At 46.5% G+C, this 18,592-nt stretch overlaps 1 protein-coding gene across 2 annotated transcripts in view; it reads left to right on the top strand.

The window, feature by feature from the left end:
- LOC147452470 (spatacsin carboxy-terminus protein) overlaps nucleotides 1-18,592 on the top strand; it is a 144,445-nt gene that overhangs the window by 52,232 nt on the left and 73,621 nt on the right. For both annotated transcript variants that reach the window (XM_086518152.1, XM_086518150.1), the window contains exons 4-12: nucleotides 13,066-13,291; nucleotides 13,365-13,757; nucleotides 14,084-14,269; nucleotides 14,361-14,663; nucleotides 14,765-15,382; nucleotides 15,480-15,879; nucleotides 15,974-16,116; nucleotides 16,295-16,441; nucleotides 16,536-16,751. In XM_086518152.1, coding sequence (XP_086374278.1) covers nucleotides 13,066-13,291; nucleotides 13,365-13,757; nucleotides 14,084-14,269; nucleotides 14,361-14,663; nucleotides 14,765-15,382; nucleotides 15,480-15,879; nucleotides 15,974-16,116; nucleotides 16,295-16,441; nucleotides 16,536-16,751 — 2,632 coding nt within the window. The remainder of the gene's footprint in view (nucleotides 1-13,065; nucleotides 13,292-13,364; nucleotides 13,758-14,083; nucleotides 14,270-14,360; nucleotides 14,664-14,764; nucleotides 15,383-15,479; nucleotides 15,880-15,973; nucleotides 16,117-16,294; nucleotides 16,442-16,535; nucleotides 16,752-18,592) is intronic.

The following is an 18,592-nucleotide window of genomic DNA, read 5'->3' as shown; positions in this document are numbered from 1 at the left end:
ATGTATCTGCCGGTCTCCACCCGAAGTTGGTGTGAAGATGTGAGTATCTGACCAATAGCACACCTTGTCCGGTGAGATAATTGGGTGTCCATGTATCTAGGCCTCACCACAAAACCATCCTCAGTGAGCTGGAGAAGATGCTCCCTATCGAAAGCCATCTTTGTGCCCAACTCCTATGTCGGCTGAATCCAAGTCCTGGTATCCAGCTGAGTCATGTCTTGGCGAACGAGCCTAGTGATCTCGGAGAGAGAGAGAGAGAGAGAGAGAGAGAGAGAGAGAGAGAGAGAGAGAGAGAGAGAGAGAGAGAGAGAGAGAGAGAGAGAGAGAGAGAGAGAGAGAGAGAGAGAGAGAGAGAGAGAGAGAGAGAGAGAGAGAGAGAGAGAGAGAGAGAGAGAGAGAGAGAGAGAGAGAGAGAGAGAGAGAGAGAGAGAGAAATGAAAATGAAATGAAATGATATATTAACGTCTACAAGAGGCCAAAATGACCTATGAGACCAACTGATTACAATGATGAGTCTAGTACCAAGTCTGGGTACAAACAAGAAAACTACAAACAAAGAACTGATAGGAGTGCTACCGACTCCTATGGGTGGCTGGTAGGCTGAGCAATGGTATCATGCCATAAAGGTACAAAGTGGGGATAAGTGTCACCATAATACAATATAGCAATAGCATGAAGCCTATCCCGATCGACATTCTGGGTGGCGTGCTAGAATCCTGTGGATCCTCTGCCGCAATCTCCGCCGGTGCTGCGTGGCTCCCCTCCTCAGTCGCGGTCGTCTCGATCTCCCTAACTCTATAGCTCGATCAATGAGAGTACCGCTGATGTGTGTATGGGTGGGAACCGAGCTCTCTGGTGGTGGTGTCCCCTCTGATTCTGTGGTACTCAGACTGAAGAAATCTGAGATGCGTCTCTGGGACTGTCTCTGTCTTTGCCCATTCAATAGAGCGTCTCTATGTCTCTGAATCTCAAGTAGGAATAATCCGAGACATCTTTGATCCTGATATCTCATGACTCTGTCTAACGAGTCAAAACCATCTCTGAATAGACAATGAAAGCGTCCCCGTATCTCATAGTAGACTGTGCAGCGACATATGTAGTGAAACTCTGTCTCTGGCTCTGCATGGCATAACTGACATATCCTACTGTCTGCTGGTATGCCTCTGAATCTACCTGTCTCAATCCCAAGCTGGTGTGAAGATGTGGGAATCTGGCCAATAGCACATCGTAACCTATGAGATAGATGTGTGTCCATGTAACTGGGCCGTGTGACAAATCCGTCTGTCGTGAGTTGAAGAAGATGTTCTCTATAGAAAACCCTCTTCGTACCCAACTCCCGTGATGGTTCTATCCATGTCCTCTTGCTATCAAGCTGGATAAGATCCTGCCGAATGAGTCTAGTAGTCTCCATCCGTGTAAGAGCCAAGGATGGTGCATCAAGAGAATACTGGAAAGGGGGCAGCCTGTCCATGCTGAAACCATGCCTCTGAAACCATGAGTTCATCTGTGCATACCAACATGATGTATCTCCCTGTAATGCCAGCTGTCTGGATGACTCGAGAGCAAGCCTGGCATACCTGTCCCTGGTGGTGTCCCATAAGCTGTGTACAAATGATACTGATCTGGTGAGTGCCTCAACCTCCATAGGTGGGGCAGCCAGCTCCGCTCGAATGATGTCATGTGGGACTGAGGCCTTGGCTCTAATCAGCCTAGAAATCATAGATATCAGGGGTCTCTCCATATTAGTCCATCCAGCACTGTCAATAGACGGTCCCCAAACCTGAACCGCGTAGTGCATAACTGAAGCGACCAAAGTATCGAAAAGCCAGCGCTTTGTTCGAGGTTCCTGGAACTGAACTTGCGAGCAAATCCTCTCTAAACCACCTAGGGCTGCATAGGCACGAGTCAATCTAGTGTCTGCTGCTACTTTCAGTGTGAACCTCGGTCCACTAAAGACCACCCCAAGATATGTGTATGCATCAGTGTACTCCATACTGTCCTGTCCATATGTGAAAGTAGGTGCTGATCTCCTAACCCACTGTGGCGTGGTATTAAATACCATGACCTTGGTTTTACCAAGGTTGACAGACAATCCACTATCCTCTGCAAAACTATGCAATGCGTCCAAATGTCTCTGCATACCCTCTGGCGATTCTGATATCAACACGATATCGTCAGCATACAATAAAAGAGGGATCCATGTCCCTGCAAGCTGAGCACCTCTATCACCTCCTCTGTCAATATAATCAGAGACCCCATCAACATACATACCAAATAAAGTAGAGGACAGTGGGCATCCCTGTTTCACTCCGATGGTGGAGTGAACTATGTCGGATATCCCCTCTGATGTGCGTACATGACCCATCACTGAACTGTACAATGCCATGATCCCCCACATCAGCTCTGTGGGTACCCCCAATTCCATAAGCCGGTGCATCAATCTGGCCCTCGGCTCTGTGTCAAAGGCTTTGCGAAAATCCACAAAGCTGCAGTATATCCGTCTACCATGTGCTCGACCCTCCTCAATGATAGCTCTGAGTGTAAAGACATGATCTAGTGTGGAGAAACCCCTTCTGAAACCAGCCTGCCCAGGTGCTCGTATGCCCATAATCTCTGCCCGACTGCTCAGCCTATGCTCGAGGATGGATGCATATAACCGTGCCAATGTGTGTCCTACCATGATAGTACGGTAATTCCCCGGCACTGTGGGGTCACCTGTCTTGAAGATAGGTACAATAGTAGATAATCTCCAAGACTCAGGGAGACCCTCACACATGACACGGTTGAATATCCGTGCAAGCATCTCTGCCAACAAATCCCCAGCATGTATAATGTGCTCTGCTACCAAACCCTCATGATCCTGTGCCCGTCTGGTCTTCATCCTGTCAATGGCCTCCTTTACCATCTCAGTGGTAAAGAAGGTGCTCGTAGCCGGACATGGTTGTGGTGGGTCTGGTAATGGTGGTTGTCCAGGTACAGTGTATAAAGATGTTGCATATTGCCCCCATATCTCTGTAGAAGTAATCACTGGTGGGGGAGACTTCTCATGGAATAGACGCCAAGCCTCTCCTGAATCTCTACTAAGGAAGAGTTGATATAAATCTTGCTCCATCTGGACCAAGAAAGCTCGCTTCTTCCGCCGCACTAGTCGTCGAGACTGTCTATAGGTGATCACTCCCAATGTAAGGTCCCGCTGTATCTGAGCTCTCCTCTGTCGACACTCCTCATCATACCAGTTGTTCTGAGGCATGTGCCCAGAACGACGTCTCTGCCCAGGCTGAGTGTGTGGATATGCCTCTGTCGCTGCCCCATGTAATGTCACTGTCAGCATAGATGTGATCTCCTCCACTGTGTATACTGGCTCTGATGTGCATAAAAGCCTACGTATCTCCTCTACATAGACTGAGTCAGTCTCTGGTGTAAAAGTATAGCGTGTATGTCCACCATCCCGTGAGGCCTGAGATGTATTGTACTCAAAGGAGACTGATAATGTTAAAAGTGCATGATCTACTGCTATCCCAACTGGCCTGGGCCCCACTGTGAAATCCTGAATGTGAGAGATAAAGCTCGGATGTGTCAGAACATAGTCTATGTGGAAAACAAGTAAAACCTGTAGACAATGGGAAAGTCGTTAAGCCATTCAGTATGGCTAAACTGTGAGTAGTCGTCATCTCTCTCAGGTATCTCCCATACTCTGTATGCTCTCTGTCGTGTGAGCATCTCTCAAGTCCCAACTCCTCTGGCCCTAGCTCTTTAAGCATCTCCTCTGATGTGTCATAGAAGACTGTCTGTGAGCTGCCTGTACGGGCATTGAAATCCCCCAGGAGTATGATGTCTCCATCTCTGGAGAACTCCCAGATATCATCATCAAGTATAGAGTAAGGAGACTGTCCTCTGGGTGAAGCATATACTGAAGTGCTGGGAGGAAAATAGCATATGGCGATGTACAAGAAACGTCCAGTCTCTGCCCTCAGCCTCACCCACAAGTATCTGGCCTGATCATCTCTCCGAACTATGTGCAATAGTGGTTGGAGCTCCTCTCTGAAAAGAACTGCTACACCTCCTGATCCTCTAGTCCCATGTGCAGTTCTGGTGCATGTCCTACAAGCTGTCTCCCATCTGTATCCTGATATGTGCGGCATCAACTGTCCTGGAGCCTGATGAGTCTCTGAGTAGAAAACAATGTCTCTGTCTCTGAAGCTATCCTCAAAGGCCCCCACATCAAGTCTATACGAACCATTACAGTTCCAAACTGCCATCCTGAGAGTGGTCCCATAGGTCTCGCACCGTCATGTAGAGCGGTGCTTTGTAATCACTACTCGTCCATTTCTGTAGAAAGCTAACTTCCCCTTCTCCCTTGTTGCTATAATCTCTGGCATGACCTCTCTCATATGTGCAAGCTGTGAGAGCGTAAGATCATCTCCTAAAAAGATGCCTGTTTTCTTGAGGGTTGGCCTCTTCTTTAAAAAGTCTTTCTTTTCTTCCATGGAGGGAAAGCGCAAAATGAGAGCCCGTCCTTTTGAACTCTCCCCATTACCTTCACTCTTCTTGCCCACTCTCCAAGCTTGTGTGTGCGAGGGCTTCTCCACCCCCATCATGGACATGAGGCTCTTCACCTCTTGGTCCACCTTATCTGAATCTTTTAGGCCGGTCACTCTCATGTGTAGAGCGCGTACCCTTCTTCGTTGTTCCTCTTCTAGTGTTTTGTTGATGATGTCGGGTGTAGTCGGAATTTCTTTGCCCTTTCCCTTCTTGACAACTTCAATCCATTTTTCAGCCTCGTCCATTTTCTTTTGTGTTTTGGAGAGAACCTCCACCCATGAGGTCTTCATTCCTCCTTCCTCCTTTATTTCTTTGACTTGTGCTCGTATACTATTCAGCTCGTCAATCATTGATGGCTGAATTTCCCCATCTTCAAGGTGTCTTCCCTCTTTGGTTTCGTCGAGTTCCTCCCGAAGGGCTGAGATGCTACTTTTTAAAGCTTGAATTTCATCCCGGAACTCCTTGCGTTCTAGTTCCCTCGCCTGTTCCTCCCTCTTTTTCCATTCGAGAATTAAATTCTTCTCTTTCTTCCACTCATCCATGTGGGCTTTGCATTCTTTCAAATCCTTTTCAATGGCTGTCATCCTCTTGCTTGTGACCATGTAGTGCGCCGCCATTTGTCTTGCCTTATTTGTTTCACTTTCTGAGAGAGAGGAGAGAGCAACCTATACGCACCGCATTATGCATACATATGTTTCCCCATTCAGCCTACATGGCATATGTTTGCTTTCTGTATGTGTCAATTTGCAATTTCTGTGAACTCTGCAGTTTCCAAATTCCTTGCAAATAAATCCCTGCAGGTAAGATACTCGCTGAAAGCTAAACTGGGCTCAATACGCACTGAATGAATGCTGATGCTGCTGGCAGATGCTACTGAACTGGTGTTGAAACTACTGGATGGCTGAGTACTGAATGGGTACTGCAGGATGCTGACTCCAGGAGATGGCGATGAGGGAAGGGAGACCTCTGCGATGTCTGGTCTGTTGACACGCCGAAGCCCCTGCTGAAAACTCTAACTCTGGAGCAGCAAACGCTGGTACAAGTTGAGCCTAACGCAGGCTGCCAGGTGCTGGGCGTAGGATAATGCAGGTGTTTGCTGGCTGACCCACGTAGATGGCTGCGTGATGGGGAGCGAGGAGGGGCTGCGTGAGAGAGAGAGAGAGAGAGAGAGAGAGAGAGAGAGAGAGAGAGAGAGAGAGAGAGAGAGAGAGAGAGAGAGAGAGAGAGAGAGAGAGAGAGAGAGAGAGAGAGAGAGAGAGAGCGCATCGGTCGCTGGCGGATCTCATCAATCTCCTCCATGGTTAGTAGTCTGACCGGGCGTCGTGCATGTCGGGCCAAAGTGATCCGAATCCTCTGATGCAGCCTCCGTCGATGCTGTGTAGTCCTCCGCAGTCGTGGGCGTCTGGATCTCCCTAGCTCGGTCGCTCGGTCGATCAGTGTGCCTCTGGTGTGAGGCGACGAGCTCTGCTGTGGTAGTAGCTCCTCCCGATGTCTAGTGGCAGCTCTAAAGAAGTCTGTGATTTGTCTCTGAGACTGGCTGGCCTCTCCTCTCATCAAGCTTTCTCTGTGTCTGCGCAGCTCGAGCAAGAACAGACCCAAGCATCTCTGATCCTCATACTGCATGACTCTGGAGAGTGGTCCGAAGCCCTCTCTGAACAAGCAGTGGAAGCGGCCGCGTATCTCATACTAGACGGGGCAGTGGCATGTGTAGTGCAACTCTATCTCAGGCTCGATGTCACACAGGAGGCATGTCCTGGCCTCTACTGGTACTCCGTTGTATCTCCCAGTCTCGATCCGTAGACAGCTGGTGTGAAGATGTGCCTATCTGGCCAATAGCACATCGTATCCCATGAGACAAGTGGGTGTCCATGTATCTGGGTCTCGTCACAAAACCATCCTCCGTGAGCTGTAGAAGATGCTCTCTGTAGAAAGCCATCTTCGTGTCCAGCCTCTGTGCTGGTTGTATCCATGTCCTCCTAGTGTCTAGCTGAGTCAGGTCTTGGCGGATGAGCCTCGTGATCGCGGACTGTGTGAGAGTCAGAGAGGGTGCATCCAGTGAGTACTGGAAGGGGGGCAGCATGTCTATGCTGAACCCATGCGCCTGAAACCATGATGTCATCTCCCCATACCAGCATGTTGTATCTCCATGCATGGCTAACTGTTGAGAGGACTCAAGTGCAAGGCGGGCACATGTGTTTTTGGGAAATTCCCACATGCGGTGTATGAAGGAGACCGATCTGGTGAGCACCTCAACCACTAGTGGAGGGGCAGCTAGCTCTGCTCGGATAATAGCACATGGTACTAGAGAGAGAGAGATTTTTGATGTCTGTGTGAGGCCGAAGTCGGCCGATATACATGTGTGTGTGTCCTCTGTCTATCGGAAAAGCCAATAGTTCAGACTAGTACAAAATAAAAGAGAGGACGTCTGGTGGGTGATGAGATCTATGGGGATGGGTGAAGCTCTAGTACTAGGGATATGTGCATGTCTATATGCTGAGGGTAGTACAACCATGCAAATGGATCAATCTAGCTAGTGCCATCTTGTGCTAATGGGGGGCGGGGGGGTGTAAAATGTAGTACATGGGAGGGCGGGGAGCAAGGGCTGCCTTGATGAAGGCCTTTGGGTGAGCCATCATCTGGGCTCGTCTCTCCTTAGCAGCTCGATGTGCTTGAGTCCGGATCTCCTCGATGTGCCTGTGGTAGACTCATGGGGGTTGGCCTCTGGTAGCCCGCAGGCGTCGTCTGGCCCGGCTCGCCTTAGCCTGCTGAAGGGTCACTCCTCTCGGTGGGCTAGGAGTGGCAGGGGTGTAGCTCTTTGAAAGAAATCTGTAAGCTGTGATTGTCTCCACCCCCTCCCCCTCGGGTCTTTGTAGGTGGCTGCAGAAGTGTGTTCTTGTGCTCCTGTATCTCTAGCAAGTAGCTCCCCAGCTGTCTTTGATCTCGAGAGTGCATGATATCTTAGGAAGTAGGCTGCTCTCTGAATAGGGGCTCGTATCGGCCTTTGATATTTGCATAAGCTTTGCATCTGCAAACATACAACCTTATGGAAGAAATCTAACCCTAATTTTGGTGCAGGTTTTAGGATGGAAAGCCAGTCGTCTTTTCAGGCTCGACTGATGTGGAGCTTGCTTTGAATTTTGTTTGAGAACTTGTTCGGTGATCCTGTTTGGACCTTGTTTGAAATGGATGGTATCTGTGGAACCTGTCTTGGTGCCGATTTGAATTGTTTGACTCTGGTTTTAGTTATGGTTTCAATGCTTGGTGATTGAGTAGTGAGAAATGCTATTTTGGTAGTGTCTGAACCTCGGAACGACGCAGATGAGATGTTTGGGGAGCGTTTTGTTGTATGCTTAAAAACCTCGGAATGACGCAGGCAAGATGTCTAGGGAGCGTTTCGTTGTATGCTTGAACCTCCAAACGATGCAGACTGCGGTCAAGGGGGCGTTTGGTATTAAAACGCATCTATATCTCTCGGCCTGGATCTTTTCAGGTTATGCGGAAGGAGTGATGAGAGAGTCGTTGAACAACTCATGGGCCGGACCTGGATGGTTATTTGCGGGGGGAGTGTTCATCGATGGTTTTATGTTTCTATGTCTTGTAACATGCATACGTGAGCATTCGTGTTGCAACTCCTTTTTGGATGAGATTTTTCTGGGCAGCCAACGACCCAGGAAATCAAGAGCTCCAATCTGGAATGAGACTCCTTATTGGATGAGATTTTCCGGGAAGGTAACGACCTAGGAAATGAAGAGCTCCGATTTGGAATGAGAAAACTGATTGTCCTCGAATTGTCCCTCGGAATGTCCTCGGAATGACCCTCAGAAATTTTTGAGCTAACTTGAGTTGTTTTGTAGATATACAGTAATCGCGAGCGATTACTTTCTTTCAAGAAGGGGGGATGTCACACACTGCTGACATATCAAGCCATTGAAGAACGGAGCCAGCCCACAGAGCCTGGCCAAGGGGCCTAAACCCTAAGTGAAGAAGCAGCAGCAAGAGAAGTTTTACCAACTTGTAAAGTCTTGCCGAGTGGCCTATTATTAAAGACGAGTTCCCACCAACTTATGGAATCCCATCCGATGCGGGCCCAAGTGACTCAACAATCATTAAATAAAGCAGAACACACACGCTCACAATCTTTCTTGCGTATATATTGATGATGTGGCAACTGTACGGATGTTCTGTGTTTTGCGTTGACTGATGACGTGGCAGCTGTATGGATTTCCGCAATTTGCGCTGGCAGCTTTTGGGCACCTGCTTTTGGGACTAGATGCTTTTCAGCTTGATGCTTTTTATGTAATTGCTTTTCATGGCCTAGGGCCTTTAAACATGTGCCATGGGCTCATTCTCTTGCACGTTCCAGTGTGAAGGTGCAGAGGATGGAGTACCGGCTCAAGAAATATAAAGAGATACAAAAAGGGGTGCTAACGTTTGGGGCCAGTGCTCTCTTGGGGGTGGAACTCCGCCACTCCCATTGTAAGGTGCAGCGGAAGTGAATGTTGAACTTTGCTCAAGATGAGTGCTCTGAACTGTGCTCAAGTGTTCCTTTTACTTACAGAAGGGAGAGCCTTCCGTTCCTTTAGTGAGAGAGTGCAATGGACACAAACAAAGTGGTGAACACTGTGACTGAAGGTGCATGAGACTGAGATAGAGAGAGAAGAATACGACACTAGAATGTTGTCAAACCCTCCTCCGAAGGCCCCACTCTCTATGGCGAGAGCGGTGTACTATTGATTGCACAAATCTCTACAATGCTTTGGACTTGCCGATGATGTCGACGACGATGAGGATGATGATGAGACGGGCTGAAATCTGAAAACGCTAAGGGCTGAAATCTGCAAATCTTTATTTGCTGAATTCTGACTCTATGTCGGTGACGACAGTGATGACGATGATGCAACGACGACACGCTGAAAACGCAGATGCTGAAATCTGTGTTTTCGGGCTAAAACTGCAAACGCTCGCTGATTTGACCGTGCGGCGAGATTTGTTGCGGGAAGGTGAGATTTGCGAGGTTCGGGACTTCTATTGTGGTGTCTTGATGCTGAAAACTGAAAACGCTAATGCTTCTGGGGTTTCTATCGCGATGAATCTGCAAAATGCTAGGAGTCTTGCTGATTCTGCTAACGCTAGGGCTGATCTGCGATCCGATGCCAAAACGCTAGGTGTTCTGCTAACGCGAGGTAGATCTGCAAGTTGCAAAATGCTGGCTGATCTGCAACTGTTGAAAAGACGCTGGCTGATTCTTGTTGATGGCTGAAAACGCTAGGTTGACATGCGGGGGGGGGGGGGGGGGGGGGGGGGGGGGGGGGGGGGGGGGGGGGGGTTCTTGCTTAGAAGGTGCCTGTTGGAGATCTGGTCCCTGCTGCCTCTTTTGCCAGAAAGTGCTAGCGCTAGTGTTTCTTATATACTCACTTGAAAAGTTTGCCCGACCTAGTTCCCAACAAAAGTCACTTAAAAATAATAAGTGAAAAATGGCTAAAATAGGGAAAATAGGTCTATGCACTATAAAAATGCTCCCGATGAGTTATGACTGTTATCTGATGGTCATGCTGTGTGCAACCTGAGGATATGCATCTACTCTAAGTGTCTGGACATGCACGGTCTACAAACAGACTCACAAAAGTGCCATAACACTTCCTAGGCTAGACTGACTAAACTGAACTAAACCCATGTCATGAAGTAGCTTGTCCACGTACACGTAGGGTTAGATGTGCACGTGACACCGGTCCCGTGTCGTGCATTTCTTTCAGTTTAGTTGTTATTTGAAGTGCTTAAAGTTGTTTAGTCTATTCTTTTCCGTTGGCACGTGGTGCCCGTCCCCGTTACACTGGAAAGGTGGCAAACTCTCCAAGTCAAGGCCGTGTGCTCCAAACCATGCTCTAATGAGAGTGCGTGTACCACGCTCTGTCGTATCTAGCCTCTGATATCTGTATAGTTGACTCAAATGCTCACTGTGTGAGTCTATCAGTCAGGAGCTTTCTCACTCTCTTGATGAAGCAGACTGTCTGGAAGAGTGCCTCCACTACCATGGGGGATTGGCAAGCTCTGCCCTGATGATGTCCAGTGGCACTGTGTGCTTGCCTCGAAACATGCGAGAAATCATATAGATCTGTGGTCTCTCAATCCGTGCCCAATGGCTATCATCAATCCGGGTGCCCACACTGTTGCTGCATACATCAGGCATAGTCACAGGGGACGCCCATTTTTGGGCTTCCTGTCCCCACTTGCCGTCCCGCCCTCTTTTTTACACTAAAAATTCATTTGAGCCCCGTCCCCTGACGCATCCCTTGTGACTATGACATCAGGGCTAGAGTGACTAATGTGTTGAATAGCCACCCCTTCGTGCGAGGCTCCTGAAAGTGTGCTTGATGGCATCTCCGCTCTAGCATGGCCAGTGCTGCATATCCTTTGGTTAGTCTGTTAGTGGCGGCCTGTGCCATGGAGAAGGGTCCCTGTTTGTTGGTGAATGTGACTCCCAGTTAGATGTAGGAGGTGATCACCTTTACTGGTCCTGCTGCTGTAAATTGGCTGCTCGTCTGGCTACTTTGGAGGTGTGGAAGATCATGATATTGGTTTTCCAAAGATTCATTGTGAGTCCCCTGTTTGTACAAAAATCATCCAAAGCTCTCAGATGGCTTTGTGGGCCCTCTGGTGACTCTGAAATCAGTACAATGTCACCAACACATAGCATAATGTGGACTGTGGTACCTGCCAGGTCCGCTCATGCCCCTCCCTCTCGTAGGATGTAGTCGAAGATCTCTTCGATGTAGAGTCCGAAGAGGGTTGGGGAGAGGGGGCATCCTTGCTTAACACCAATGGTGCTAGCAATAGACTCTGACATACCGCCTGGGCAGCGAGAGACTATGCGTAAATCTACGCGAGAGACTTGAGTACGTGTGAGGGATTGCGAGCAATGCGTGCCAAACGGTAGGGAAGTGCATTAACTTCCTTTGCACGCTCCTGGAAGCTATTTTGATTCCTTGCAGAGACCCTCTCTTGCTTTATGTACTGCTCTCTGTGAAGCTTTGTGGACAAATTGCCTATATTATAAGGTGCCTAAGTTATATGGTAGCACCCAAACCCTTCCGGATGCGTGCGGCTGAAAAACGCCCATTTTAAAAGAAAAAAACCTGGCCCATATGGTAATGATTGCCATACAGTACGGACGTACATTACACTATGGATCCAGACGTACATTTTGATACAACCTTACCCCGTTGAGATCTACTTATTTAGCCATCACATCCAGAGTGCACTGATCTCTCACAGATGTCTTGATGCACTAAATATCGTCACTCTGGATTCACATCACGAAGAAAAAATTCCGTAGACATTTCATCTTTCGCAAAGATTTGCCTTTAAACTGTTCGTTGGTCTCTGTACTGCTGTAATTTTTGCTTGTGCAGAAGTTTGTGCAAGGGGGCCCCTTCCTGGCAGGGACTGATTTGCACTTTTAAGGGGCTGATTTACCGAGTTGTGGCATCTTAGCCCGCTACAGATGCTCTCAATTCTTTTGCAGCTTGTAGTTGTATGTGATTTTCCCACTTGATGTACATGGTTTGAAGACTCACGAGGCCTACCTACCAGTATGTGCAAGTCCGACACGGACATACAAGGGTTACAAGTCATCGGCGCCCTAGGTGAGAGTGTGCATTATTTGTGTTCTAACCCATTACATTGGTCCAGCATGACCAGTGACTGCTCATTAGTGGCCATTCTAAAAGACACTATTTTAGCTATGAAAAGGAAAACAAATTTGCAGATGACATATATGAACTTCTAGAAAAAGGATACAAGCTCCTTTTATATTGAGTTGTGACATGTGGGCTCTAGCTTGATGAGAGGAGTTTGGGGCTGATACGAGAAGCCATTGGGTGCTGTTTGAGGGAGAAAAGCTTATATATTATTTAGGTTGAATAGTGGCTGCAAGATCTGACTGTTGGTGAGAATGTCTGATGGGAGAACAATGTATTTTTGAGAAGCTTTATAGAAGGGGTGTGTTTTGTCTCTTGGGGGGTGCTGTCATCCCAATGCTTTGTGTCAGACATGTCCTGATGTCACCCCATCAGTTGCATGCTTAGCGGGTCTTGTAATCCCATGCTTTTGCCCTTTGTTGAGCTTGGGTGGGTATGGGCTGTTAATACTCGTGGCCAAGGCTTTGAATTGAGGATTTGTAATCGAGATGGTATGCGTATTTTCCAGATAGGCAGAGTGGCCAAGGTGTGAAGGTGCCCCACTCCAGGTCTCTGTCAATGGTAACACAAATACTTATTGGTGAACCAGAATATTTAGCCATCGTGAGAGTATGCACCATCTCGGTGGCTTTTATATAACATTCCTCCAATTCCCAGTTAACTAATGTCTTACGGCCGCACAGTGCATTCATATCTGTTTTTTGGTGATATCAGATTCTTTCGTTTATTTCTAGCTACAAGATTAATTGCAACTGATGATTGCCTTGGCTATCTTTGTGACCATCTAACCAAGCTCACTATATATAGTCAACAACATTTTTTTCAGGCTATTAACTCTTGCTGCTCGCTTTGCGACAAAGTTGATAGGGAAATATGGCGTGCAACATCATCGTAGTAGGTGCTGGGTTCGTGCTACAGAAAATTCATGCTGCTCTCCGAAAAAGTTCGACAATCATGTTAGTGAGCTTAAGGATATGTCAAGGTTTCTAGAAGTTAATAGAAAGTTGCAACTGCAGTTACGTAAGAAGAGGAGCCGCCCGCAGCCAGGAAAGGTATCTTTGAGAGCTTTCTGTATTAGGGGTTTTGATTCTAGAATGAGATGTCATTATTATCATGTTTTTGCAGAAAGAGATTGGTGATGAGCATGCAGCAGAGCTAATAGCTGATAGTGTTCATAGTGGTCAGGCTTTTGAGATGTCAAATGTTGAAGATGAAGCAAACCAGCTCATTAATGTGGCTGGATTTTCTGGTAGTGAAGAATCTATGTGGCTAGTAAGAAGTGGGGAAAAGAAGAGTTTTCTGAGCTCTGGTGAAATATTCAATCGGTGGGAGAAAGGAAACATAGATTTGTCAGTAATTGTTCGGGAAGCTTTACGAGCAGGAAGATTGCCTCTTGCTGTTGTTCAGTTGCATCGACTGCGGTCTGAAGATTTGGTTTATCAACAGCCACAGATTCAAAATACCTTCAAGGAGGTTCAAGGGATTGGGAGGGCTTTTGTCTATGAGCTGCTTTGCAAGGTAAATGCATTTTACAGCGCATTTGATTCCCGTTGACTGGCCTTACTAAACTTTACTTTGACTGGAAAAAGTGGTCACTTTCACTTCATATATTATCTTTGGTGGTGATGTGATAGAATTCTATTGTGTTATAGTCAATCAGGAACAGCAGAAAACTTGGGGTGCTGGATTATCAAATGAAATTGACAGTTTAGGAAATCCCCGAGTTACAAAAGAGCTAGACCGCCTTTGTTTAATATACACTAGGGCCAATGCAATCATATTAATAAGTCTCTACACTCATATTTTTGGGGAAAAGAGTTGACTATTGTTCAAAATGTCTGCAGGGAGAAACAGTAAATGCTATGATTGCACTCAGCAGATTGGGAGAAGATGTGGAGATGGTGTTGCGCGAACTAGCTTTTGGTAGCGTGTCTCGATTTTTAAGGTCTCAAGCTATCAAAGAGCTGGCAAGATTGGGATGCTTGAACTCTCAAGATTTGCACATATTTGAGACGATCTCTATCCTTGAGGTCTTATTTCTTGGCTTGAAATCCCTCTCAACATCATTTGCAAAAAGTAATTCTGATGATTGAGGGTTTTTTTTTTTGGATTCTTGCAAAGAGAGCTTATCCAAACAACAGTTTTTGGAGGAGTTATGGAGCACAACAAAGATCCCTGCCTGAACCAGCTGAAAGTAGCACGGAAGTTCCCTCCTCTGAGCCTGACTTGAAACTACTTTGTTCTGTAGAGAAACCACAAGACCTTGTGATTGCATGCGGGGAAATTGATGGAGTTGTTTTGGGCGAGTGGAATAGTTTAGAGATTTCAGCGACAAGTCAGACCTTCCTTGAAGAACTTTCTCCTGGGTATTGGGCAGGTGCAGCAGTTTGGCTGAATGAATGGGACAAATATACTTTGAACCGAGTAAGTCTGCCTTTTCCAATTCTGTGGTTGATGTTTTTGGGTACATTTTCGTAGAAAAACAATCATGAAAGTATCAAGAGGGCTTCTGTGTTTCTTTGAAGGTATTTGCTGATCAACAAGCCTTTCTAATTGAGAAAACCTCGTGGGAAGCCTGCTTACAAGCTGCAATAACCCGGCATGATTGGAAAGAGGCTTCATCGATGCTAGATTCCATTCCAGATACAGTACTTCAACAAGGTGAACTGCAGGTGCGCTTGGACTGTCAAGAGATATTGGAACAGCTGAACTCTTCTGTAACAGCTGAACTCAGGTTGGAAGAAACCAAATTCCAAAGTGGACTTGACAATTTAGATGTTGATGCTGTGGAAGTTATTGTGCCAAAAGTCAAATTTCTGGGGGTATCTTTGGGGAGCATGTGCACAGGTTGGATGGGAGGAATGCTGGAGGAAAAACTGGTCAAGAATGGCATTTTTATGCGCAGCTATTGGTATGGCACAAGGGAGTTGATCTCTTTGCTGGCAAAGGCTGGCCTTTTGTCCATGTCATCTGGCGAGTTGGGGAAGAACACCAAGTTTCATAGAGAGACTGAACAGGCAATTCATGAATTGGTCATGCGACATTGTGTGCGCTTCTCTCTACCCAATTTTATGGCACTTTACCTGGATTATCACTCTTTAGCTCTTGATGCAATGTCATCACTGGTTATGCAAGCTGTTGTGGTAATGCCCATTGATTGCGTTTATGTAACTTGAAGCCCCAAAGGGCTATTTTCTGAAATCATGATGCTACCGCTAATGAAGTGTTTTTGTTGTATAGGGAGATTGCCAATGGGCTTTATGGATTCTCTTATCTCGGATAAAGGGGCGGGAGTTTGATGCCTCGTTTGCCAATGCTCGCACTGTTCTGGCTCACAATTTTAGGCCGGGCCAGCTATCTGTCACTTCTGACAATGACGAGTTTATTTCAACAGTTGATGATATGGCTATGGCTGGTGGAGAGATGATGGCACTTTGTACACTCATGTATGCACCGATAGCCTTAGAAAAATGCCTAGGCACTGGTAGTGTCAACAAATATGATGGACCTTCTTGGCAATGTACTTTAGAAAACCTCCGGCCTGGTTTACAACAATATCCAACTTTGTGGCGTGCTTTAGTAGCAGCTTGTTTTAATCCAGATACTTGGTGTTTTGCAACAAGCTCGCCCACTAGGGCTGGTAAGTCCTGGTCGCTATATGCTGGACATATTAAAAGTAGGATGTTTTTGCATGACAGGGTGGGCTTATAATGCTCATGCATTCTGCGACACAGGTAGGAGAAAGCCTGGACTTGCTGGTTATTTACAATGGCGTGAACAGTTATATTCTTCTGCCTGTGGTGATACCTCCATACTTCAAATGATGCCTCGCTGGCTTCCGAAAGGTGTCCAGCGGCTGCTTCAGTTGTCTGTTCAGGTAGTTATATTAATAATACTTGTTTGCATGTGGAAATAGGGTATTTGGTTTTGGCTTGGGTAGTGTATCTGAGCTTCTACAGTTTTTGGCTTTGGTTATAAATGAAAACTGTGCCACATTGTGTTTGTATGCTTTATAACTGATGAGGGATGGAAAAATAAGAGTTTATCCATGACAGGGGCCTGTTGGTGGGGGTCAGGAGGTTGTCCAGGGTGGCCTCTTGCCATATCATGGACTACCAATGGGGGAAGTGGATCCTGTCGCTTGGGAAACTGCTTTGCAAAAAAATATCGAGGATGAACTTTATGCGTCATCCAAATTTGAGGTATATTCTAAGCCAGACATGTACAGTGAAGTATCTAAAGTATTCCCCTCATTGATTTTTTTTAACTTTTTGTCTTTTGAATGAAAATTCTTAGGAAAAAGCTGTGGGGGTGGAGCACCATCTGCGAAGAGGCCGTGCAATGGCAGCATTTAATGCGTTCCTTGCCATTAGGCTGCAGAATCTCAATGCTCAAGGATCTCTCATTCGTGAGCATGTTGGAAAATTCCAAAAAGGACAGCTGCATATGTCTTCTGAGCTTCATGCGCTTCTCTCTCCTTTGGCACTGCATGAAGAAAAATACCTTGCTTTGGTAAGTTGTCTATTGCATGGATTTAGCCCTCATTGTACATATGGTGTTTTTTCATTGGGAGAGTCTCCCCTTATGTTTGTTGTAGCCCTCTCTAGTAGAGGTGGTTGTAGCCCTATCGGCAGTTTCATTAACTAATAGAAGGATCTTTTTCTCGGAAAAAAAAAAGTTGTCTATTGCATTTCTTTCTAGTTTATTTCGCAAGGCTGTGTGCACCTTCTCTTGAAAGATTGTGATTGAATTACCATGAACTTAGTGGATTCATGAAATGTGTGCCGTTACGTAAAAGTAACTGCATACATCATGTCTTTTTGATGATGATCTGACTGAGCAATCCATAGGGAGGCCAATAGGCATTTTCTTTTGGTTCATAGACAAAATATAAGGATAGGATTTTTGAGAATGCTGGTAGCATACCTCAGCTTGCCTGGCTAAGCAGAGCTACATTGGGATTTTAAGCATACTTACGTATACTGGTTTGTGCATCTGACACGCCGGATGCGAAACATGACCTCCCAAAGACATGGCTGTCAGTGAACAAAGGAGGATGTAACAACATGCCGACACAAGCAGGCAAGCATAAGAGCCCAAGACTGAGTTTGTTGCACAAGAGTAGGCAACAACATAGCTTTCCTAGCAAGAACATGCGGCGCAAGTCTAAGATATTGAGACCGCCAAAGCACTTGGAAACGAAAATTTTCCTCATAAACATTAAACGCAGGCCTTTTTGTGAGCATGAGTTTGCCACAAATGAGACAAAATTGATGACATAAGAGAAGTGAGATAGTGGCGAGGCCAATGCAACAATGACAAATCGAACTGAACATAAGCCATCAAGATACTTTGAACATTTCGCAAGCGAACATGTAATGGCCATGCGGATACACTCCAGTTATGCAAATTTGACATTCAATCGCTGCATAATTCAATCCACTTTTTGAATGTGAGTGACAATCCATCCAATTGGATACCCCAAATGCATGGCAATCACATTCAGAGGAACGATCTCTCCTGGCCACAATAGATCATGCCAATCACGAGGATTGAGCGGCAGAAGCTTCCATTTGCAGAAATTTAACTCTAAGACCAACCGCAAGACCATACAGCTCTAAAGCATCCACAATGACTTGAACATCAGCGTGGCAATTGTGAGGCATAAACAAAGAGCTGTCAGCATAAGCCTGCCCAATGAAGCTGTGATCCGATGGTAACTGCAAGCCATGAAGATGACCAACGGAAGTCAAATGATCGAGATGCATTGTGGCAATAGCATACAACAATGCACTCAAGGGGCAGTCTTGCCTAACTGAACAGCCAAGAGAACAAGATTCCATCGGTTCACCTTCAAGAATCCCTGAAGACGAGTTGCAAGCATACAAGAAATAAACAATATTGGCCATATATTAACGTCTTCAAGAGGCCAAAATGACCTATGAGACCAAGCCGTCACAATGTAGTGAATCTGATACCATGTCCGGAATAAAAAAGAACTGAAACAAAATACAATGTGTAGTACAATGAAAGAAGGGGGGAAGATATGGTGGAGATCCATCCTCATCTGCACTCTGGACGTCGAGAGAGTATGGCTCGAATCCTCTGCTGTAGTCTCCGTCAATGTTGTGTAGCTCCTCTCCTCAATCGCGGGCGTCTAGATCTCCCTAGCTCCAATGCTCGGTCTATGAGAATGCCAGTAGCGGTAGTATGAGTGCGGGCAGAGCTTTGCAATGGTGTCTGCTCCTCTCGTTGCTCCTCTGGGGGTCCAATATCTAGTGTAAAGAAATTTGTAATCTGTCTCTGGGATCGTCTCTCTCCAGCTCTCCTCAATAAAGTGTCTCTGTGCGAGT

Source organism: Adiantum capillus-veneris, chromosome 8 (genome assembly GCF_014529385.1).
Source record: "Adiantum capillus-veneris isolate H3 chromosome 8, ASM1452938v2, whole genome shotgun sequence".
NCBI classification, from domain to species: Eukaryota; Viridiplantae; Streptophyta; class Polypodiopsida; order Polypodiales; family Pteridaceae; genus Adiantum; species Adiantum capillus-veneris.
This window is presented reverse-complemented; position numbering and strand designations above follow the sequence as displayed.